General features: G+C 35.9%; 1 protein-coding gene across 4 annotated transcripts in view; it reads right to left on the reverse strand.

Annotated features, from left to right (window-relative positions):
* Positions 1-24,195, reverse strand: part of ZC3H6 (zinc finger CCCH-type containing 6) — a 69,639-nt gene that overhangs the window by 4,800 nt on the left and 40,644 nt on the right. The window contains exons 1-10 of one of the 4 annotated variants that reach the window (XM_042981999.1): positions 18,366-18,441; positions 17,696-17,917; positions 17,503-17,586; positions 15,663-15,796; positions 9,845-9,961; positions 8,889-9,000; positions 4,838-4,947; positions 3,700-3,953; positions 1,910-2,406; positions 1,094-1,336 (exon numbers count right to left, since the gene is read on the reverse strand). In XM_042981999.1, the coding sequence (XP_042837933.1) occupies positions 1,094-1,336; positions 1,910-2,406; positions 3,700-3,953; positions 4,838-4,947; positions 8,889-9,000; positions 9,845-9,961; positions 15,663-15,680 (1,351 nt within the window). In that variant the 5' untranslated portion in view covers positions 15,681-15,796; positions 17,503-17,586; positions 17,696-17,917; positions 18,366-18,441. Of the gene's footprint in view, positions 1-1,093; positions 1,337-1,909; positions 2,407-3,699; positions 3,954-4,837; positions 4,948-8,888; positions 9,001-9,844; positions 9,962-15,662; positions 15,797-17,502; positions 17,918-18,365; positions 18,613-24,195 lie in introns of those variants that run through there. The other 3 variants (XM_042981998.1, XM_042981997.1, XM_042981996.1) reach the window with 3 other exon arrangements.

A 24,195-nucleotide genomic window follows, 5' to 3' on the forward strand; every position in this document is an offset into this window, starting at 1 on the left:
GGAAATTAACTTATTAGGAATTCCTCGTTTCCCCATGATGTTAAATAAATGAAAAGTTAATGCTACCTTCTTTGAAAAGGCAACAAACAATGTTTATATAATAGCTTGTAGCTACCTAATGTTATCTAGTTCTACACAGTTATTTATAAATTTTATATTTAAGAGTGGGCAAATGGGCACCAGGCTGGCTCAGTTGGTGGAGAGTGTGACTCTTGGTCTGAGTCGTGTGTTTGAGCCCCACAGTGGGTGTGCAGTTAAGAAAAATACACACACACACACACACACACACACACACACACACACAAAATAGAGTGGGTAAACACATCAATTTTGTAATTCATAAAAATTTGATGCTTTAAGCTTTCTCTCAATTAACTAATTGCTATACACTTATCAATATCAAAACCACTAGGGTAAACTTGGTGTCTCCACATAATCTTTAAAAAAAATTTTTTTTAAATAATGTTTTTATTTATTTTTTGAGACAGAGAGAGACAGAGCATAGCAGGGGAGGGGCAGAGAGAGAGAGAGAGAGAGAGAGACAGAATCTGAAGCAGGCTCCAGGCTCTGAGCTGTCAGCACAGAGCCTGACGTGGGGCTCAAACTCATGGACTGTGAGATCATGACCTGAGCCGAAGTTGGACGTTTAACCGACTGAGCCACCCAGGCGCCCCTCCACATAATCTTTTATATTAAAAAGAATACTCCTTCATAATATAGTAGAACCTGAAATACACAGCCTGTGCCCATAAAAACTTCTCTAATAACTGAGTCATTTTAAACTTGGGCTAGAAGTCAAACTTCCTGAACTGGAAGATGTCCTGTTTCTGTTCTATTTCTTTCTTCCAAACACAGGACTTATTAGCAAGTCTGCTCAGCCAGGCCTCATACTATAGCTTCAGATCAAACTTTTTGCAATTAATTACTAAAGCATGTATGGCCCTGGAAACCACAATCAATTCCAAGCAGATAGGAGCTACGAGGTAAATTGGAAATAGAATAGATAGTTTAGAGGAACTCCTTTTCCAAGTTTTAACCTATTCAAGACCGTTTCAGGAACCAAGTAATCCAAAGTAAGATGCTATCACAGCACCTGACACACCTTCTTCCTTGCTTGGTGCCCTCTGAGGTTGGGTGCTGCTTGGTTCATCTTCTTCTTGGTATTTCTGAGTAAGTCTCACAAAAAGAGCTCTCTGCACTGCAGGAAGGAGACCTGGTGCAGGCAGGGGGCCATGGCCCGTCGTGTTGCTGCTGCCGTCAGATCCGCCACCCCGGTTTGGGGAATCTTGAACAACCGGAGGCTGATGCTGGGCAAATTCAACATGCCACATGCCATCTATACACATAACACAGAAAGACACAGATGTGAATTTAGCACAGAACTCCTCTAGAGGGCACCACGGTTATATTATATATATTATATTATAGTTATAACAAATTGAAGCTCTAATACTAACTACATTTGATTACCAAATTATTATGTGATTGTAAATATTTTTTAAAACTATCTAAAGTTCTGGTGTAACCAATGTTTGGTTAAATTTAAAACATATTTTATGGTTTTGGGGGCACCTGGGTAGCTCAGTTGGTTAAGTGGCCAACCTGATTTCGGCTCAGGCCATGATCTTGTGGTTCATGAGATCAAGCCCAGTGTGGGGCTCTGTGCTGACAGGGCAGAGCCTGCTTGGGATTCTCTCTCTCCCTCTCTCTCTGTCCAACTTCATTTGTGCTCTCATGCATGCTCTCTCTCTCTCAAAATAAACTTAAAAAAAAAAACATGTTTATGGTTTCAATTTCATTACATTTTACTTAGCTTTATTTAAAACATACATTCTTATGTTTTTAATGAAAGACAGATAACTCCAAAGATTTTAAATTAAAAATGAGTTATTTCAAAAGGAAAACTTACCACCAGAGTTATTGGGTGGCTGGAAATTATGTACAACATGCTGTGAATAGTAATTATCATAAAACTCGGCTGGGTTTTGTACGGACTCGTAACTGGTGTTGAGCTGCATTTCACCAGTACTTTGCAGGTAAGACGAACTTGGAGAACAGTGATTCTCTCTAGGTACTTTCATCATGTGTTCTGGAAAGCCTGGGCAATGGTAAGCACCACTCATACTTGGTGGTGTCAAAGGTGGATCTGGTTGAACAAGTACTCCAGCTTGACTGTGAGGACCTAAAATTCCAGGTGGACCAGGTGGCAAAGGTGGGCTGTGCGGCACGGCTGCACACGGATGATGTCCGGGGGAGCCTGGGTGCATCACAGGACTATTATGTCCCTGAGACATATTGGGTCCAGGACCTGGACTTGATCCAGAACTATAGATATGTTGAGGATGTGGACTGCCTTCCTGAAACTGTGGTCCTGGTGGTGAGGCACTATTATAAAATGCTGGTGGCCTGTAGACAGAAGGAATATTTCTTAGCTCAAAGAAAGAGGCAAGTAAGAATGTTACATTTTTAAGTAAGTATTGGTTGAATGTGCTTTTCTATATCAGAACGTGTTTTTAAGAAGCAGTTTATTCCATATTATCTCCAAGTGAAAACACCAATACATGCATCTTGCTTTCATTTTCAGCTCACAGTCTTAACTGCCACTCACTATCACCTGTTCTAAAACTTACTCAGAGATATTTTGAAAAATACAGAAAAGTACAAAACTAAGTAAGAATCACCTCTAATCCCACCACCCAAAGATAAATTTTTCTTTATTAGTTCTCTCCTAGTCTAGGCATACACAGAACTTTTTTAATACATAATGAAATTAAAATTATACTATATAAACATACAACTTTTCAATTTCTGATTGATTACTGGTGGCATATAAAAAGACCTTTAGGTTTTGACTATTGTTCTTCTTTCTGGATATCTTACTAATTTAACTACTATTTCTAATAGTTTTGGCAGTTGGTTCCTTCAGGATTACTGAGGAAAACTGCCCAAATAATGGCCTGTCTCTCCAGGCCATTTTATATCTTTATATCTATTATATCTTTCTCTTTTTGCATTGACGAGGATCTGATCTACAGTATTAGCCAACAGTGCACATACCTGTCTTCTTCTTGACCTTAATAGAAATAATTTTAATGGTTCACATTAACTATGATGTTTCTTATAGAGTTCTTGTTCCTCATTTGCTGACATCTCACTGTTAGGGATCCCTGAGTATTCAGGGTTAAAAGAACAATCAACAATAGGACTTAAGGCCCACCCAGGTGCACAGACCCTGCGGTGTGGGTAGCAAGGCTGGAATGGTGGTGTTAGAAAATGCAGATCTGGATCCAGCTTATCCAAAGATGTTCCTCTACTAGCCCAAGGAAATATTTCTCTAAAAGAACTAAATATTCTTAAGCCATGCTAATGCCACTATCTGAAGGTATTATCAGTATCCATGCAGCCTCCTAACAAATTGGGAGAAATATCAATTCATCCACCTGGCAGTGCCCTTCCGGATGGATTACTGTGTGGAGAGGTTTCTGAAGCTGTGTTAAGGATTCCAAAGAGAAAAGCGTGGATGGCATGCAGTGGAGGGTGGGGACAAAGAGAAAGTAGGAAGTAGCAACTGGGGTGAATGCCAGGTATCTGCTATCTCTACTTAAGTTTAATTATATGATTACCGTGGAATACAAGTTAGTTTCTTAATAAGAATTTTTAGGAGCAAAAATGATATCACTAAAAAAAATTTTAACTTACTTCTTCCCAATCTTATGTGCTAAATCCACAGTAGGTTTCACAACGATTTCAAAAAGAGATGGGATTTTCTTGAAATCATCAGAGAGATCTGTCTGAAAATCATCTTCCGGATCAGAAAAGGGAAAATGCTCTGGAGGGGTTGGCAGAAGCCCAACTCCTGGAGGTGGTTTGGGAAGAGGAGTTATGCCCCGTTTTCTAAGTTCTTCTAATTCTCTTTCATCTTCATTTGTGGCTTCTTCTTCAGTGTTCAACACCTAAAAATAATTGGCAAAGATTACTATTTCAACACAAGCTTTCTTCCTTACATTTAAAATTTTTTTCAATGTTTATTTTTGAAAGAGAGTCAGAGAGAGAGAAAGAAAGACAGGGACGAGTGCAAATGAGGGAGGGGCAGAGAGAGAAGGACAGAGGATCCAAAACAGGCTCTATGCTGACAGCAAGAGAGCCAACATGGGGATTGAACTCACAAACCATGAGGTCATGACCCCAGCCAAAGGTGGATGCTCAACCGACTGAGCCACCCAAGCACCCCTCTTCCTTACATTTAAAAACTGTGAACACTTTAATAAGCTAGTTTTGATATTAGAAAATTATCATTTTAAAGTTAAAATGGATCAGAGAGAGAAAACTCATTTTTGATAATGAGATTCAAAATGGTAAAGGATATTTCTCAAAGTACATTAGCTTTTTAATGGCAGAACAAGAGTAAGAAAAGATTCTTAATTCCTAGCCCAATATTTCTGCTTTTCTAACACACTACATTAAAAAAAATTTTTTTTAATATTTACTTTTGAGAGAGACAGAGACACAGACAGAGCATGAGCAGAAGAGGGCAGAGAGAGAGGGAGACACAGAATCCGAAGCCGGCTCCAGGCTCTGAGTTGTCAGCACAGGGCCCGATGCAGGGCTTGAAACCACAGACCGTGAGATCATGACCTGAGCCAACGTCGGACACTTAACTGAATGAGCCACCCAGGCGCCCCTTTAACACACTACGTTAATGGATTAAAACCTAAAATAGCAAACCCTTGATTTCTCAGGAGGGTTTTATGAAATGTAATTTGTAAAACATGATTCAAGTCCAATGAATTTGTGGTGAGACCTAACAAATAACTGAAGTGCAAAAGACAGTACTTACTTTGTCCAAAAGTTTCTTTGTTTCTTTAGTCAGATCATCATGGGAAAATTTACAATTGTCTCCTTGGTAACATTTCGCTCCACTGTGATAGAACTTACATGGAAATTCATGTAAATAAAAATATTAAGGAATAAACCAAGTAAAATCAAACCCCAATATTTTTAAACCACAAAACATAACTGTGCTGAGTCAATCATATCATACTAAATTTTCTACAATCATGTCAGATTAGACGACTTATTTTTTTATTTTAAGATTAAGTATTTTAATTAGGCAGCAAACATTCAAAAATTTTAAATCTTTCTTACTATATTAAACTAGAAATTTTTTAAAGAAAAAATACTTACAATTGTAATAGCAAATACTATAGTATTCTAGTTATGGAAGTCCTGTAATTTTCCATAATAAAAATATTATATAAAACAAATTTTGTAGCAAGAGCTTATATCTATGAAGAAAACAAAAGGGCTTGATATGTCATGTTAAAGTCAAATATCCCAACATGAAAACTATAAGCAAATCATTCTCATGATTTTGGAGACAAACCTCAAACTTCTAAAGAAAATATTAAATCCATTAAGTTTAGTAAAAAAATATACCATTTGTGTTTATGTTCAGGGAATTCCTGAGTGGTTTTAGCATATTTATTACTATAATCATTACATTGACAAGATCAAGAGAGAGAAATCATATGATCATCTCAGCAGATACAAAAGGCAACTGCTAAAATTCAAAATCTTTTTTTGACTTAAAAATAAAAACCTCTCAGTAAAATAAGAACACAGTTACTTAACTTGATTTAAAAAATCTTAGGGACACCTCAGTTGGTTAAGTGTCCAACTTCGGCTCAAGTCATGATCTCACAGTCTGTGAGTTTGAGCCTGCATCAGGCTCTGTGCTGACAGCTCAGAGCCTGGAGCCTGCTTTGGATTCTGTGTCTTCCTCTCTCTGCCCCTCTCCTGCTCTCTGTCTCTCTCTTTCTCTCAAAAATAAATAAACATAAAAAAAATGTATCTTAGAACTATAGTCACAAGGGGTGCCTGGCTGACTCAGTCGATGGAGTATGGGTACCTCAATCTCAGGGTTCTATTGTTGAGCCCCACATTAGGTGTTAGAATTCACTTAAAAATAAAATCTTAAAAACAAAAACAAACAAATAAAAACCTACAGCCACAAGCCAAAGCAAAAAAGCACTATCATTAAAACATGTATTATGTCTGTCACAATCACTACTGTTGAACATCATGCTGGAAGTGTAGCCAATATAATGAAAATTAAGAAGCTTAAATGTGATAAAAGAAGTAGTTATTATTATTTACAGATGACATAACCCTATGGGGAAAATGTAAGAATAGGCTGAAAGCTTTTATTTCAATAAGGTGTTTGGTTTCTAAAGAAATATGCCAAATCTTAAAAAGATTTCCTTTTCTTGAGTAAGTCAAATTTATTATAACATTTTGATAGAGAAAGGAGGATTATTTGCCCTACTACATATCAAATACACTATTAGAGAGGGGAAAAATCAAACAACACAATGTGTAATAGTAGTATAGAGGTAGATCTGGTCAAGATGCCATTTTAAATCAGTGAAGATGAGACAATAAGTGTAACCATCTGGAAAAAAAATAAGGTCCTTACTGCACATCACACATTAAAAAATAATCCATATCAACTAAAGGTATAAATATTAAATTAAAAAAAATACAACCTTAACAACCATAGCTGGATCACGTTTTTGTAAAAACTTATGTGTAAAAATATATACATATATACATCCAGTCATACACACATACCTCAGCATGGAAAAAAAATCTTGAAGGCTTCACACCATATTGTTAGCATGGTTATCCATGAAGAGTGAGATTACTTAGGATTAAAAAAAGTCAATTTGAAAATTATCAAACATGTACCAAAGTAGAGAGAAAATGAGCTCCCTCCTGCTGGCCATGTAGGTTCAACAATTTTCATCATTTGGAATTCTGTGAGATCTTTATCACTCCTATACTCTCTTCTCGACTCTCCCCACAAACACTGGAGTATATGAAACACAGCACATTCCAAATACATTACGTCAGAAAATGTTTCCAAATTTATTTCAAATGGATAAGGAATATTTTTCTTAGCAATCACAACCTTACCATCAATCTGAAAAAATTAACGCATTAATTTCATCTGATACTGTCAATACACAAATTTTCCAGACTGTTTGCAAAAAATGTCTTTTTATATAACAGCTTTATTCACATCAGGATCCAAACATGATCCATAAATTGCATCCAGTTAATAGACCTCTCAAATTTCCTTTATTGATCTCTAGAAGTCCTCCTTGATTTTTGTATCATTTGTTAATTTTACTATTTGTCAATAGATGGTGTTTAAACACTCTGTACTGCATCGTATTAGGAGGCATTTAACGTATAGTTGGCTTTTTTTAGTGAGGTTAAGACCAAGCAGTCAGCCCCAGTGCTGTCAGCCCAATCTACCAATTATAAAGTTGCTCACCAACATTTCACCTAATGAGTTTAGCAGCCATCAGTAATCACTGCCCAGACCAATTAGAAAAGGGTGAATTCACATGTAATTTTGCCAGAGCCTGCTAAGCTCCCATCTATAGGCGTGAACAATTTTGCATTCTTACCACAAAGTTGGAATGTCATCTGTTTTTTCACAGCCTTGCTAACAAACCTTGCTCTCACTTTTAATTTTTGCAAATCTGGAAGCTACAAATGGTATCTCGACATACATTATATTATGAACAGGATGGAGCATCTTTTTATAACATTTTGGGAACATCTGCATTTCTCTATGAAAATTATCTGTATGTCTTGCTCATTTTTCTTTTCAATTTTTAGAAACTCATGTATTAAGGCTGTTATCTCTCTGTAAGTGATGTAAGTTGCAAATAATTTTTCTCATTTTATTATTTATCTTTGGCTACATAGGTCATATTTTTGTCATGCAAGTTTAAAAATTTTTGTGCAAATTTTCAATCTTTTATTGCTTCTGGATTTTAAGTCAGACTTGGGAAAGTTTTCTACTCTTCTGGATTATGAAGGAATCCATTCATAAAAATCATTTGATTTGTATGGTTTCATTTTTTATATTTAGCTCTACGATAAAAAGGGATTTTTTACTTAATTTGTTAATATTATTTTTTGACCTACATAAGACTATTTTAAATTTTAGGTGGAAGAAATAAATGTGAGGATCTGTGAAATATCAGTTTGCTGGCAAGACAGAAATAATCACAGCAAAGCAACACAGACATTAGGGCAAACAGATCCATGGAGCCCAACAGAGAGTCCAGAACAAAACCAAAACATACATGTAAACACTTCATCTACGATGAAGATGGAGTTTCAAATCAGGGAGGAAAGGCTCCATTAGTTATAAATGGTGATGAATAACCAGCAACATAATGGGGGGCAGTTAACATGGAAAGATTCATGAGATTTAGATATAGATAGACACAAAGATATAGATATATATAAATTTTTTTAAAAGAAGAATTATGTATAATGAAATACCAATTTGAGTGGGGACAGGAGTTACAATTTAAATGTATAGATATCCAAAGAGAAATAGGGAAGAATGTACTGTGTTTGTCACTGTGTGATAAGATTTGATGAGACTTCGGTTTTATAATGTTCAATAACTTAATACTTATATTCATAAGTAAAATAATTAAGTCATAGAATAAACAGTTTGCCAACTACTCCTTTAGGAAGTACAGTTGCTTGAAGTACTTATAAGCTGAGTATATTAAATATAAAGTACCTTTAGTTCACAGATTTTCTTTTCCAAAGGGAAGTTATTTTATTTTCCTAGAGAATACCTCAGTTTGCCCTTTCGAAGCACAAAGGCTACCTAGACTTGGTTTATGTAATGTGCCATTTTAAATTTACAACCAAAGTAGCCTGTAGAGGTTGTACCTAGGATTTTTAAAAACCTCAGTAATGTTAATAAATAAATAAATAAATAAATAAATAAATACCTCAGTAATGTTTTACAACCTCAATATTTTGGTTAACATATTTTTAATAAAGGATATTATGCATATAAATGCAGTTCTCTCCTTTGGTACAATATCCTTGTAAATAAAATTTGCAGATCTCTTTTCTCTTCTCCAACTCTGCATCATGATCAAATTTACATTGATCTCCCTGTCACAAAAAAGAAAAGCAAAAAAAGAAGAGAAAAAGAGAAACATTGAATTTTCTCTTGGTATTTCATGGTAGAACTATGGACACATCTTCAGTCTCTAAATAAAGAGCTAATAATAATTCAAGCAATCCCTTGGAATTCTTGCCCAAGACAGTGGATGTGGCCATGTACAGAGGCCGCACAGTGAGCATGGCCTCAGAGGCTACTGCCTGGCTCTACCAGCACTCATCATTTCTAGCTGAGCTACTGTGGTCACTTAATTAATCTCCTGGTTTGGCCATGTTTAAAGTGGGGAAAATATGAGGTGCCTGGGTGGCTCAGTCAGTTAAGTGTCTGACTCTTGGTTCCAGCTCAGGCCATGATCTCATGGTTTGTGAGACTGAACCTGCTTCAGCTCTGTGCTGACAGCACAGAACCTGCTTGGGATTCTCTGTCTCCCTCTCTCTCTCTGCCCCTCCCCTACTCTCTCTCTCTCTCTCAAAAGAAATAAATAAACATTAAAAAAAATAAAAAAATAAAGTGGGGAGAATAACAGTAACTACTTCATAGGTTTGCCGTAAAGATTAAAATGTTTAATATTAGTGATCCACTTTGAACAGTACTTGCCACATAGTCAGCATTATGTGTTTGTTAAATAAAACCTGATTTAACAAAGTATATTACTGTCCCAGAATATAATTAAATGAGCTCTGTGGTACAGTATTTCCATGCAAGATACATTTCAAAGAAATAGCTTTATGACAACTATATGAGAAATGAAAAACCTAACCACCCCCAAAAGACTAAATTTTAAAGATTATTTTGGAAGTTAAAATGACTCATGAGATATCACTATAAATTTACCTTAATACATCTCCCTTCCAGAAAGTATTTACAGATTTGTTTTCCTTTGTGTTCCACTGTGTGCTGATTAATGAATTCCTGAGTCATAACCTTCCATTTCTTCGCTGGTTTATTATACTGCGAGAAAAAAACAATTCATTTGAATACAACATATGAAATATTAAAGGTATTAAAATGGATTGAGAAAGCAGTATAATTACAACCTAAAGTGGCCAAGACTGGACATTCCGATGCTATCATTTATTTGGAGTTATGTTTCTAATACACTGCTTATTGCTACTAGTGGTTCAAATAACCCTATTTCTATTTTAATGAGGATGTACAACTACTTTTTAAAGATAAAAAGCTTGGGGCGCCTGGGTGGCTCAGTCGGTTGAGCAGCCGACCTCGGCTCAGGTCACGATCTCGCGGTCCGTGAGTTCGAGCCCCGCGTTGGGCTCTGTGCTGACAGCTCGGAGCCTGGAGCCTGTTTCCGATTCTGTGTCTCCCTCTCTCTGACCCTCCCCCGTTCATGCTCTGTCTCTCTCTGTCTCAAAAATAAATAAACGTTAAAAAATAAAAAAATAAAAAATAAATAAAGATAAAAAGCTTGAAAATTAACAATAATACTCAGTGTTGGCAAAGGTATGATAAAGTGTGCACTCTCATATTATTCTTGATAGCTATGTTATAAAAGACTTATAATATCCATATTGTTAGACACAGAATTTGTACTTTTCAGGAGTATTCTGAGGGAATCATCAGGGAGGCACACATATATTTATTCACAAAAATAACTACTGCAGAATTACTTACATGATAAAACAACAAACAAACAAAAATCTAGAAATACTCTACACATCCAAGATAAGAAGACCAGTTAAATACCTATCAGTGGTAGACTACTATGTAATCATTAAAAACTGATGAGATGGAGGGGCGCCTGTGTGGCTCAGTTGGTTAAGTGTCTGACATCAGCTCAGGTCATGGTCTCACAGTCTGTGAGTTCGAGCCTCACGTCAGGCTCTGTGCTGACTGCTCAGAGCCTGGAGCCTGCTTCAGATTCTGTGTCTCCCTCTCTCTCTGCCCCTCCCCTGCTCATGCTCTGTCTCTCTCTGTCTCAAAAAATAAATAAAAACATTAAAAAAATTTAAAAAAACTGATGAGATGGAGAGATAATTTGGGGACATAAGAAATGTTCATAGGGGTGTCTGGATGGCTCAGTTGGTTAAGCGTCCCACTCTTAATGTCAGCTTGCATCATGGTATTGCTGTACATGGGACAGAGCCCTGCATTCTCTCTGCACTGGCAGCATGGAGCCTGCTTGGGATTCTCTCTCTCCCTCTTTCTCTGCCCCTTGTGCACTCTCGCTCTCTCTCTCAAAATTGATAGACATTTAAAAAAAGAAAGAAAGAAAATGCACATAATACTTTACTAAGTGAAAAATTGATCCCAATTTTATAATAAAAAAAGACTGAAGAATAAAAAAGAAAAAAGACTAAAAGAATATACTCCCACATTTAAAAGTGTATGTCTTGGGGCGCCTGGGTGGCTCAGTCGGTTAAGTGGCCGGCTTCGGCTCAGGTCATGATCTCACGGTCCGTGAGTTCGAGCCCCGTGTCGGGCTCTGTGCTGACAGCTCAGAGCCTGGAGCCTGTTTCAGATTCTGTGTCTCCCTCTCTCTGACTCTCCCCCGTTCATGCTCTGTCTCTCTCTGTCTCAAAAATAAATAAACGTTAAAAAAAAAAAAAATTAAAAAAAAAAAAGTGTATGTCTCTAGGTGTACTCCAAAAAAAATTAGAAATTTTTTGAATTATTTTTGTACTTCCTTTAAGAAAAAGAGGAAGGATATATTTCCTTTAGCTTTTAAATTAAAAAACAAAACAAAACAGAAAGAAATGTATTGTAGAAAATCTCACAGCCCTACATGTTTCCTTAGTTCTCCTTTAACCCCTATTCAACTTTTTTTTTTTGTCCCTATTCAACTTTCGCTAGGAGTACAAGAAGATTGATTTGCTAACAAAAGTATGATGCTTAGCCATGCTAAGGACTTAAGATTCATGAGCTCTATAAAACAATGCTATTTTTCAAACACCCGGTATGCACCATGCTTGGCATACAGTAGGAGCTCAATAGCTACTTGCTCTTATAATTTGATTTGTTTCCCTTTCCCTCAGTTTGCTGGAGATGGAGAACAAAACACAACCTACTGGAAATAGGAAATTTCCAGCAAACACTTGAGGCAAGAGATGGCTAGACTGAAATCTGACCCTCAGCACTTGTATTTGAAATATGCTTTACTGTAGGAATTTTTGGGGGAAAAAAGTACAAAAATACCAAGAAAACAGACAATCCTATAGGTTCTTTAAAAAAATATAAGCATAATCAAATTGCCCCAGGGAAACACAATGAAATTGCTTATACTATACTATGATAGAACCATTTAAACTGTCTTAAATTTATGTAGATTTGACTCACAAACATTTTCTATTTCTAGGTTCACTTAGAACAAGTAGATATAAATGACCAGCTCATATATGCCTTCTCTACAAAGAATGGTGGCTATAATAAAATAGGAAGCCAAGGAGAATGCATTACACAAAATCAATGGGCCAGCTTGAAGAATATAACTCTGAAATTAAAAAGTAAAAAATTAGGTAATCACCAAAAAAACCCCACCCAAACACCCTGAAAAACACACCAAGTTGCACCTATATTTCATTAATAACTCATTCTATGTTACTTTCTAATGATATGCCTCATTGTTGTAATAGAGGATAGTGGTTTTTTCCGTTTTGTTCTTTTTTTTTTTTAATTTTTTTTTTTAAATGTTTATTTATTTTTGAGACAGAGACAGAGCATGAACAGGGGAGGGTCAGAGAGAGAAGGAGGCACAGAATCTGAAACAGGCTCCAGGCTCCGAGCTGTCAGCACAGAGCCCGACGTGGGGCTCGAACTCACGGACTGTGAGATCATGACCTGAGCCGAAGTCGGCCGCTCAACCGACTGAGCCACCCAGGCGCCCCCCGTTTTGTTCTTTAGTTTGGTAAAAAAGTAGAAAGTATCTCAGTATCCATAACTGTGAGAAATCTAATTATAATCATGATATTCCAGAAAATCTAACTTTAACAATAAAATTTTAGGACAAAATAAAGTGCCTAGAAGATCTGATCTTTTACGTCTGAATCTACAGAAGCAACATGAATGTCCTCTACCCTTAAAGATCACTTGTAATGTAAGAGCTGGAAGAATCAGTCATCTAGTTCAGCACCCTCACTGGACAAGTATAGAAACTGAAGATTAGAGAAATTAGTGACTTGCCAAGGGTCATATGGTGAGTGAGCAGGCAGGTTAGATAGAACTCTCTGCACTGTATCACAATTACCTCTAAGAAAACACAATTCAAGAAAAGAGGAAGAGAAAGGAAAAATGGAGGGAGAGAGAGAAAGCTAAACTATCTACTTGGTTATTTTAAAATTTACTCTAGAAGATGTATTACACTGGTGTAAGGAAAACAAGCATAAAATATTTTTTAAATATATAAAGAAGAGGAAATGAAAGGATCTACCAGTAAAATAATATATATTTACAGAAAATTTAACAGCTGTTATAAAGACAAAAAAAAATTTAGATGCTTTATGGCTAACAGAATAAATAAGTCTTTCAAATCCATCAAAAATTTGCTTGTTCTGTGACTACCCTTGAGTTTTCAAGACTGTGTGAACATACAAGTATCTGTGAGTTTATCTGGCTTTAGGAAGATCTTACACTCCTTGGAAAGGATGGATCTATACTGGCCACTTTACCATGTTCACTCTATCCTGAATAGGTCTCCCCTAGACTACTCCCAAACATGAGCTACATGCTTGGGCTCTGGCACTCTTCTGGTTGTTTCTGGAATAAGAAGAAATCTCTCTTGACAGCCAATAAACTGAAACAGTTGGTAACATTTTAACCTTAATAAACAAAAGGAAAAAATATTCTAAATCTGATGAATGTAAGAGAAAGAATTTATTCTGATTTTCTATACCATGATAAAGAATCTTTTAGTTACAGTCCAGATCTGTAAACACCAAAATGTCAGTGCTTGGGGTGCCTGGGTGGCTCAGTCAGTTAAGCGTCTAACAATGGCTCAGGTCATCTCACGGTTTGTGAGTTCAAGCCCTGGGTCAGGCTCTGTGCTCACAGCTCGGGCAGAGCCTGGGGCCTACTTCATATTCTGTGTCTCCCCTCTCTCTGCCCCTCCCCGCTCACGCTCTGTCTCTCTCTCAAAAATAAACAAACACTGAAAAACAAAAAACATAAAAAAAATAATATGTCAGTGCTTGAAGGGCTCCTTAGAGTTAATTTCCATACTTTCATTTTACACATTAAGCAAATTGAAACTCAGAGACAGGTAGTAACTTGTTCAAAGCCACACTTTCTTGGAAGCTAATTTTTTTTTCCAGGTATAGCATGTAGGTATTGGTTATAGGAGAAAACTTACTTTAGAAAGTATTCACATTAATTTAGTCTAGGGAAAGTAGCACATTCTAGGGGAGTCTAGGAAGATGGACAGACAGGTTATAATTACTCAGAAATTTCAAGCTTGTTTCCAAAGCTGCTATTCCATGGAACAGTGAGTGGTTCAATGAATGTTAATAAATGTGGGTGGGATGAAGGAGTGAGTTCAGGGTTAAGTAAAATTTGAAAACAGTGGATTGAACAAAGTAAAACAGGATTTTTTATATCTAACTTGCAAGGAGCCTTTAATACATTAAAAAAATTTTTTTTAATGTTTATTTATTTTTGAGACAGAGAGACAGAGCATGAATGGGGGAGAGGCAGAGAGAGAGGGAGACACAGAATCCGAAGCAGGCTCCAGGCTCTGAGCTGTCAGCACAGAGCCTGACGCGGGGTTAGAACCCATGGACCATGAGATCATGACCTGAGCCGAAGTCGGACGCTCAACCGACTGAGCCACCCAGGTGCCCCAAGGAGCCTTTAATACATTAATGTTAACTGAGAATCCCCAAGAGTAGAGTGGTATGTGTTGGGTTTCACTAATTTACCTGGGCCTGAACTTCTTTTTTTTTTAGCTCATACTTATTAACATCTCCCTAAATAGTGTACTAACGAATACATATTAAGAAATCTATGCCCATTATCTTTAAACCCAGACATCAGAAAACCAAGCATTTTCAAATTACAATACATTGTTATCAGTTTGTTCCCACTCAAGGTTGCAGCTTTTAATAATCTACCCTTGCTCTGTATAATTCAATCAATCTTACTGGAACAGTGACAGAATACTGAAATTGGGCCACTTAATCCAGAGTTGCCAAAAGGCTGAAATGTACATGTTCAGAGTTCAAATCAACACATATTTATTCAATATCTACCAAACACAAGGTACACAAATTCATCTTTCCAACCATTTATATCTCTTTTTCCTCTCTTTCAATGCTTTCAGTTTTACTAAGTTAATTTACCACTACAGTATCTCCCTTCTTATCAGCCCTGCTACATATTAAGCTATTATCATTTTAGTTCCATTTGCATCTGGGGAAAATGACTCCTAGGAAAGGAAAATACAGCAGAGAACTAATAGACCATAGATTTTTGTTTTCTGACATACCAATTTTATTTTGAGGTGCTTTCAAACACATCCATTTTATTTCAAGGTGACCTAAATTTGCATCTCTATACTTGTATCATGACTATTAAAACAATTCTTTAATTATTTTTTTAAGAATCTGTTTATACTCATTTGATCTTAGCTAGAGAATTTTCATTTACTAGGAAAGTAGCATTACAATCACAGTGATTTCTCTGCAGCCAAACAGGTTAAAACTAGTACCTCTTGAAAGTCATCCATTCCTGAAAAAATATTAGGCCCTTTATTGGTTCTTCCCCCACGGTCTTTGCGTTTGATTTTCTTCGGCAAACCACGTCCACGACCAACATTAAAACTTTTAACCCTCTGTTCAATACCTAAAAGAGTTAAAATGTACTTCAAATATTACAGAAAAACAACGCAACTGTCAATCTATTAGCTTATAAGGAACAGCATATTTTAAATAGTATATAATATACAGTGCATTCTTTTTCTTTCTCTCTAGATTCAATGAAAAATATTAATTAAGTTTTTCTATTTTACTTTCTGGGTATTGCTTTTCATTTTTTTCTTTTTAAGGGATGTTAATGATAATAAAAAAGCAAGGCACAAGAATACACATGACTAGAGAAGTTAAATCTAGTTTTGTTCTTTTTAATTTTCCTTAGAATAAGAAAACAGTTTTTCAGAGAATTAAACATTATATTCATCCCTAAGGAAGACATTATTGATATTAGCGATTAACTTGACCAAATTGAGTTTCTTTTTTTTTTTTTTTAACGTTTATTTATTTTTGAGACAGAGAGAGACAGAGCATGAACGGGGGAGGGTCAGAGAGAGAGGGAGACACAATCTGAAACAGGCTCCAGGCTCTGAGCTCTCAGCATAGAGCCTGACGCGGGGCTCGAACTCACGGACCGTGAGATCATGACCTGAGCCGAAGTCGGACGCTTAACCGACTGAGCCACCCAGGCGCCCCAACCAAATTGAGTTTCTAGTGATAATTTTGAATAGATATCACATATATTTCCAAGTAAAATTTATACTTGTCTTACTTTTTAAAAACTTGGTATTAAAAGTATCTAAAATTACCAAAATTAAATATTAGTATAGAATACAGAGTATTTCTCATTTTACCAAAGTCCCATAGAACTAATATATTTTCTTACGTATTACGTGATCTTAAACCTACAAAACAGCAAATAAATATATGAAAAAAATGTTTTTATCAAAAAGAGTCAAAGAAATTAAAATTTTTAAATAACATCAATTTTCACCTTTTCAAAGAATAGGGTTGGTAGGGATTTGGAGAAATTGGCATTTTCACACACTGGCATGCTGTTAAAAAATTGGTCTATCAACTTTTTGTAAATCAACCTTGGTATGCGGATTAAAATTCTTCAAATATGTGGCTATATCTTTTGACTCAATTCTGCATTTCAGAATTTATTCTTAAAAAGTATTTGTGAAGATGTTTTCTGAGACATGTATAAATATGGTTAATCACAGAATTAAAAAAAAAACCTGGGTGCAACTTAAATGTTAAGTAGCACTTAAATCTCAAGTGGTTACTGTTACACAAACCTAAGACTTTGTTAAACAAATTATCGTATATCTATTTAATTGAATAGAATGCAGACATTAAAAGCTACTTGTTAGCGGAAGAATGAGATATACTTCATAGTTAAGGGAAAAAACAAGTAAAACAGCATGCATAATTTTTTGTTAAAAATAACTGTCAGAAAGATTCTGGAAGAATGTACACCAAATATACTAATGGTCACTGTTTTTGGGTGTAGGGATTCAAATTGCTTTTGTTTTATCTTTGATCTTTGTTAGGTTATTGTTTCCACACACAGAAAAGGTTTTCTGCATTTGGCCATGTATTACTTTCATATTTCAGGGGGAGGAAATGAATGTCAAAAATAAAAGAATACTCAATTCTTTAACAGAGCAAACAGGAAGAACTTGAAAGGGAAAACCCCAGGTGGGAATGGATGAGCGAAACCTCTCTATGTTCCCTTATTCCCCAAGTGGAATGATTCCTGACACCACTATGTCTAGACTTCAGGAACAAACTTACTAATTACAATAGCATATGCACAGGCAAATTCTTTTCCTTTTTAGGTCAGCAAAGCCTGGATACATATTTTTCAAAGGAATTTTGCTAGGAAATCAAGAAAAAATAAAGTCATAAAAATTACCACATTTACTCTTAACTAATTCCTTTTTTCAACAATAATTAAAGTATAGTAACATAGGGTTTGGGTGCTCACTGCTTGACTTCAGCCTCATCTTACTCCAGTTTTCATGAAGCAGACATTGAGTGGACAGTTCTTAAGGTTGATTTGACCCTTATGTGACCCACAGTTTCTGTGGCAACTTGCCATGCTCTCTCCAGGCACCATGTGCCTCAATACAGCAGATGAATTAATGATCACTCCAGAAATTTCTTTAGTTTATGTTCTTATTTCCAATCTTGAAGAATATCCATAATCCTAAGTATAAGTACATTTGCACAGCAAAGATGATCACCATCTTTTAAAGTCTAATAAAAGAATAGCTTCCTAGAATTCTCTCCTTACAGGTCTAAAATATAAAGCAATGCATAGAGTAACAGAAACAACTGAAAAAGGTAGGCTATTTTTTCAGTAAACTGGTATTATACAAGGAAAGGGAAAAAAAGTAATGGGAAAATTGTTTTACATTTTTATATACTTTTAAAATATTAGGGTATCTTTCTAACTCAAATATTAAAATACTATGCAGATTAAAATATTTGTAGATGTTTGTCCTCAAAATCTAAAAATAAAGAAAAAAGAATTCAGGAACCACAGGAATAAGCCGATCTTGAGAAGGGACTGAGAAATTTAAGTTTTTACTCCATTGCTACCTGCTGTAATAAGGTTCCCATATTAAAACACAGCCCGACAATTTCACACTTACCTTGCTGAACTTTCATTCTTTGTTTTTTCCCTGGTTCTTTAGAAAATGATCCTAAAGCAGTCGTTGAGGTTTCTTTAGCTTGTCTGTATTGTTTCAGCTGACTGGCAAAATCTTCCTCTGTTTCCTGACTGTAGGTACCAAAGTTGTCATCACTGTAGGTACTGTACTCATCATATTCTTTACTTCTAAATTTTTTGTTATGTTGACTCTTCTTTGATGTCATGTAGCTTCCTGATAAATGTCCATGCTAAGTGAAAATAGACAATAGTTATCAGGATTTTTCAGCTATATAAATGAATTGATAGTAACACAGGACATCTTTTCCCCCCCAGAAATCTGGAGAAAAAAGGGGAAAGACAATTATAGTTCTGACTCTTGGCTAGTACTTGTCTATGACAGTATTTAAAACTAAGTTCAAAAAGCCAAGTGCTACTCTGGTATTATCAAACATTATAATTAATGTTCATAGATCCTTGCTGATGAGTGTGTTTTGTTCCCTTTTTGTTTTCCATGTCCGGTGTCTCAGTATTTGTACACAAAAGTATACTTAAAAATCCACACCATTATACATGAATTCCTTCTCTAAAAAGTTGAAAACATCTTTTGGAAAATATATGGGTACCTGGGTGGCTTAATAGGTTGAGTGTCTGACTCTCGATTTTCGGTCAGGTCATCATCTCACGGTTTGTGGGATAGAGTCCTGTGTCAGGCTCTGCACTGGCAGTGTGGAGCCTGCTTGGGATTCTATCTCTCCCTCTCTCTCTCTGCCCCTCCCCTGCTCACATGTGTTCTCCTCTCTCTTTCAGAATAAATGAACTCAAAAAAAAAGAAAATAAGGAAAATATAGTAAAATAGCTTGAGGTGGGAGAAAATATATATTCTCCTAACATTGTCCCAAATGACAAGTTTAAGCATCTTATACTTAACAAAAAATCTGTGTGTGGAAATTTTAGAAAAAGAATATTCTTATTTCTGAGGCCTAACAAGGATTTCTCTAAAACTTAAAAACATCTAGTGAATAAACTGCTGTTGGAAACTATTTACTATACTATACATGATTAATTTTATTAGTAATTTATTTTACTAAAAGCATATGAAAAATAAGAATACATTTTAGTCCTATAGTTTTATTTAATGGTAGTATTCAATTCTACCTCTATTCACTAAAATACTTTTTATTAGTTCTATCATATCTTCTGTCAATCTTTTAAAAGAAAGGAAGAAAAGATGCACGTAATTGCAATTTGAGGATCTAGCAAAAACCGAGGCCATGATTCATCTCCAGCTTAGCACATTTAAAATATAATGCAAAAATACTGCCTACCCTGGCAGATTACCAACATGAGAGTATGTGTTTTTAATAAAACGTAGAGAAATATTAAGATCTCTTCAGTAATTATAAAATAGAAAAAAAAATAGTTAAGTAAAAATATCAAATCAATTGGCTCATCAATTTTAAATTTTGAAGACACTGTATTAGATTTCTGATTTGTTTCAAGTAGTATTTTTAAAATTTATAAAAAATTTATAAACTGGTCTCATTTAGCACTTCAGAAATTCAGAAGGGGATTAAGAATTGCAGCCAAGGGGCGCCTGGGTGGCTCGGTCGGTTAAGCGTCCGACTTCGGCTCAGGTCATGATCTCATGGTCCGTGAATTCGAGCCCCGAGTCGGGCTCTGTGCTGACAGCTCAGAGCCTGAAGCCTGTTTCAGATTCTGTGTCTCCCTCTCTCTGCCCCTCCCCTGTTCATGCTCTGTCTCTCTCTGTCTCAAAAGTATATAAATGTTAAAAAAAAAAAATTAAAAAAAAAAAAAAATTGCAGCCAAAGGGCAGTGTTTCTCAAATTTTTTATAAAAGTACTATGAAAATAAAATAATTGTTTAGATTAAGTTGAAGATTAATTTTTAGTTGAGTAGTGCCTATTTTTCTTTTTATTAAAAAATGTGATTCTATGACATACCAGACCAAATGGATTTCATAGATATATTCAGAACATTTTATCCTGAAACAGAATATACATTCTTTTTAAGTGCACACAGAGCACTCTCCAGAATAGATCACATATAAGCCACAAAACAAATCTCAACAAATTAAAAAAGATCAATGTGTCTTTTCTGACCACAAGACAATGAAACTAGAAATCAATCACAAGAAAACCTCTGGAAAGATCACAAATACCTAGAGGTTAAATAACCTGCTACTAAACAATGAACAGGTTAACCAAGAAATCAAAGAAATAATAATAAAAAAAAAAACATAGAGACAATTGAAAATGAAAACACAATACTCCAAAATCTTTGGGAGGCAGCAAAAGTGGTTCTAAGAGGGAAGTTTACAGCAATACAGGCTTACCTCAAGAAGCAAGAAAAATCTCAATAACCTAACCTTACGCCTCAAGAAATTAGAAAAGGAAGAACAAATAAAATCTAAAACCAGCAGAAAGAAGGAAATAATAAAGATAAGGGAATAAGTGATATAGAAACTAAAAAACAACATATCAATGAAACCAGGAGCTGGTTCTTTGAAAAGCTAACAAAATTGATTAAATCTCTGGTCACTCATTTAAAAAAAAAAAAAAAAAAAGAGGACTCTCATAAACAAAATCAGAAACAGAAGAGGAGAAATAACAACCAACACCACAGAAACACAAACGACTGTAAGAGAATATTGTGAAAAATACATCAACAAACTAGACAACCTAGAAGAAATGGATAAACTCCTGGAAACATAGAACCTAACAAAACAATCAGGAGGAAACAGAAAATTGGGACAGACAGATTATTAGCAATGAAATTGATTCAGTAATCAAAAAACTCCCAATAAACAAAAGTCCAGGGCCCAGATGGATTCACAGGTGAATTCTACCAAACATTTAAGGAAGAGTTAACACAACAGCCAAAGTATGGAAAGAGCCCAAATGTCCATCGATGGATGAATGGCTAAAGAAGATGTGGTATATATATACAATGGAGTATTACTCGGCAATCAGAAAAAATGAAATCTTGCCATTTGCAACTATGTGGATGGAACTAGAGGGTATTATGCTAAGCGAAATTAGTCAGTCAGAGAAAGACAATTATCATATGACTTCACTCATATGAGGACTTTAAGACACAGAACAGGGGCCCCTGGGTGGCTCAGTCGACTGGGCCTCTGACTTCGGCTCAGGTCATGATCTCGTGGTTTATGGGTTTGAGCCGCGTGTCGGGCTCTGGGCTGACAGCTCAGAGCCTGGAGCCTGCTTCAGATTCTGTGTCTCCCTCTCTCTCTGCCCCTCCCCCCTCATGTTCTGTCTCTGTCTCCTTCAAAAATAAATAAACATAAAAAAAAATTTAAGACACAGAACAGATAAACACAAAGGAAGGGAAGCAAAAATAATATAAAAACAGGGGGACAAAACATAAGAGACTCTTTTTTTTTTTTTTTTTTTTTTTTAATTTTTTTTAACGTTTATTTATTTTTGAGACAGAGAGAGACAGAGCATGAACGGGGGAGGGGCAGAGAGAGAGGGAGACACAGAATCGGAAGCATGCTCCAGGCTCTGAGCCATCAGCCCAGAGCCCGACGCGGGGCTCGAACTCATGGACCGTGAGATCGTGACCTGAGCCGAAGTCGGACGCCCAACCGACTGAGCCACCCAGGCGCCCCAGGAGACTCTTAAATATGGAGAACAAACAGAGGGTTACTGTTTGTGGGAGGGGGGATGGGCTAAATGGGTAAAGGGCATTAAGGAATCTACTCCTGAAATCATTGTTGCACTATATGCTAACTAACTTGGATATAAATTAAAAAAATAAAATTAAAATTAATAAAATAAAATAAATTAGAGTTAATACCTACTCCTCTCAAACATCTCCAAAAAACAAAAGAGGAAAGAAAACTTCCAAATTCATTGTATGAGGCCAGCATTACCCTGCTTCTAAAACCAGATAAAGACACAACCAAAAGAGAACCACAGGTATCTCTGATAAACACAGATGCAAAAATCCTCAATAAAATCTTAGCAAACTGAATTCAACAATATGTTAAAAAAATCATTCATCACATTCAAGAGGGATTTATTCTTAGGATGCAATGGTAGTTCAATATTCATAAATCAATCAACATGATACATCACATCAGTAAGAGAAAGGAAAAAAATATGATCATTTCAATAGATGCAGGAAAAGCATTTGACATAAATACAATATCCATTCACGAAAAAATTCCTCAACAAAGCAGGTTTACAAGGAACATACCTCAACATAATAAAGTACTTATATGAAAACCCCATAGCGAACATATTCAATGGGGAAAAACAGAGCTTTTCTGCTAAGGTCAGGAACAAGACAAGGATATCCACTCTCATCTCTTTTATTCAACATAGCACTGGAAGTCCTAGCCACAGCAATCAGACAAGAGAAAGGAATAAAAGGTATCTAAATTCGTAGGGAAGGAGTAAAACATTCACTATTTGCATATGACACAATACTATATAGAAAACCCTAAAGACCACTAAAAAACTACTAGAACTGATAAGTGAATTCAGTAAGGTCATGGATACAAAATCAGTGTACAAAAAGCGTTGCATTTCTATACACTAATGAAGCAGCAGAAAGAGAAATTAAGAAAACAATCCCATTTACAGTTGCACCAAAAATAATAAAATATCTAGGAATAAACTTAACCAAAGGGGTGAAAGATCTGTACTCTGAAAACTATAAAACACTGATAAAAGAAACTGAAGATGACACAAGCAAATGGAAAGACATTCCATGCTCATGGACTGGAAGAACAAATATTGTTAAAATGTCTATATTACCCAAGGCAACCTACACACTTAATACAATCCCTATCAAAATACCAACAGCATTTTTTACAGAACTAGAACAAACAATCCTAAAATCTGTATGGAACCACAAAGAACTCAAATAGGCCAAAGAAATCTTGAAAAAGAAAAACAAAACTGGAGGGGTGCCTGGGTGGCTCAGTCAGTTGAGTGAGCAACTCTTTGGCTCTGGTCATGATCCCAGGGTCGTGGGATCAAGCCCAGTGTCAGGCTCCGCACTGAGGATGAAGCCTGTTTGAAATTCTCTCCCTCCTCCTCTGTCCCTCTCCCACTCTTTCTCTCTCTCTCTCTGAAAAATAATTTTGAAAAAAGAAAAACAAAACTGGAGGGATCACAATTCTAGACTTCAGCTTATATTACTAAGAAAGCTGTAGTAATCAAAACAGTATGGAACCAGCACAAATATAGACACATAGATCAATAAACAAAACAGAAAGCCCAGAAATAACCCCACAATTATATGATCAATTAATCTTCAACAAAGGAGGCAAGAATATTCAATAGGATAAAGTCTCTTCAACAAATGGTGTTGGGAAAACCGGAGAGCTACATGCCAAAGAATGAAATTGGACCACTTCCTTACACCATACTTAACAAACTCAAAATGGATTAAAGACCTAAATGTGAAACCTAAAACCATAAAAATCCTAGAAGAGAGCATAGCAGTAATTTCTCTGACATTAGCCATAACATCTTTCTAGATCTGTCTCCTGAGGCAAGGGAAACAAAAGCAAAAATAAACTACTGGGACCACATCAAAATACAAAGTTTCTACATAGCAAACAACCAACAAAACTGTTGAGTATTTTTTTTTTAATTTTTTTAAATGTTTATTTATTTTTGAGAGAGACAGAGACACAGAGCATAAGCGGGGGATGGGCAGAGACAGAGGGACACAGAAGCAGGCTCCAGGCTTTGAGCTGTCAGCACAGAGCCTGACGTGGGGCTCAAACTCACAAACTGAGATCAAGACCTGAGCTGAAGTTGGACGCTTAACCAACT

Source organism: Panthera tigris, chromosome A3 (assembly GCF_018350195.1).
Source record: "Panthera tigris isolate Pti1 chromosome A3, P.tigris_Pti1_mat1.1, whole genome shotgun sequence".
Taxonomy (NCBI): Eukaryota; Metazoa; Chordata; class Mammalia; order Carnivora; family Felidae; genus Panthera; species Panthera tigris.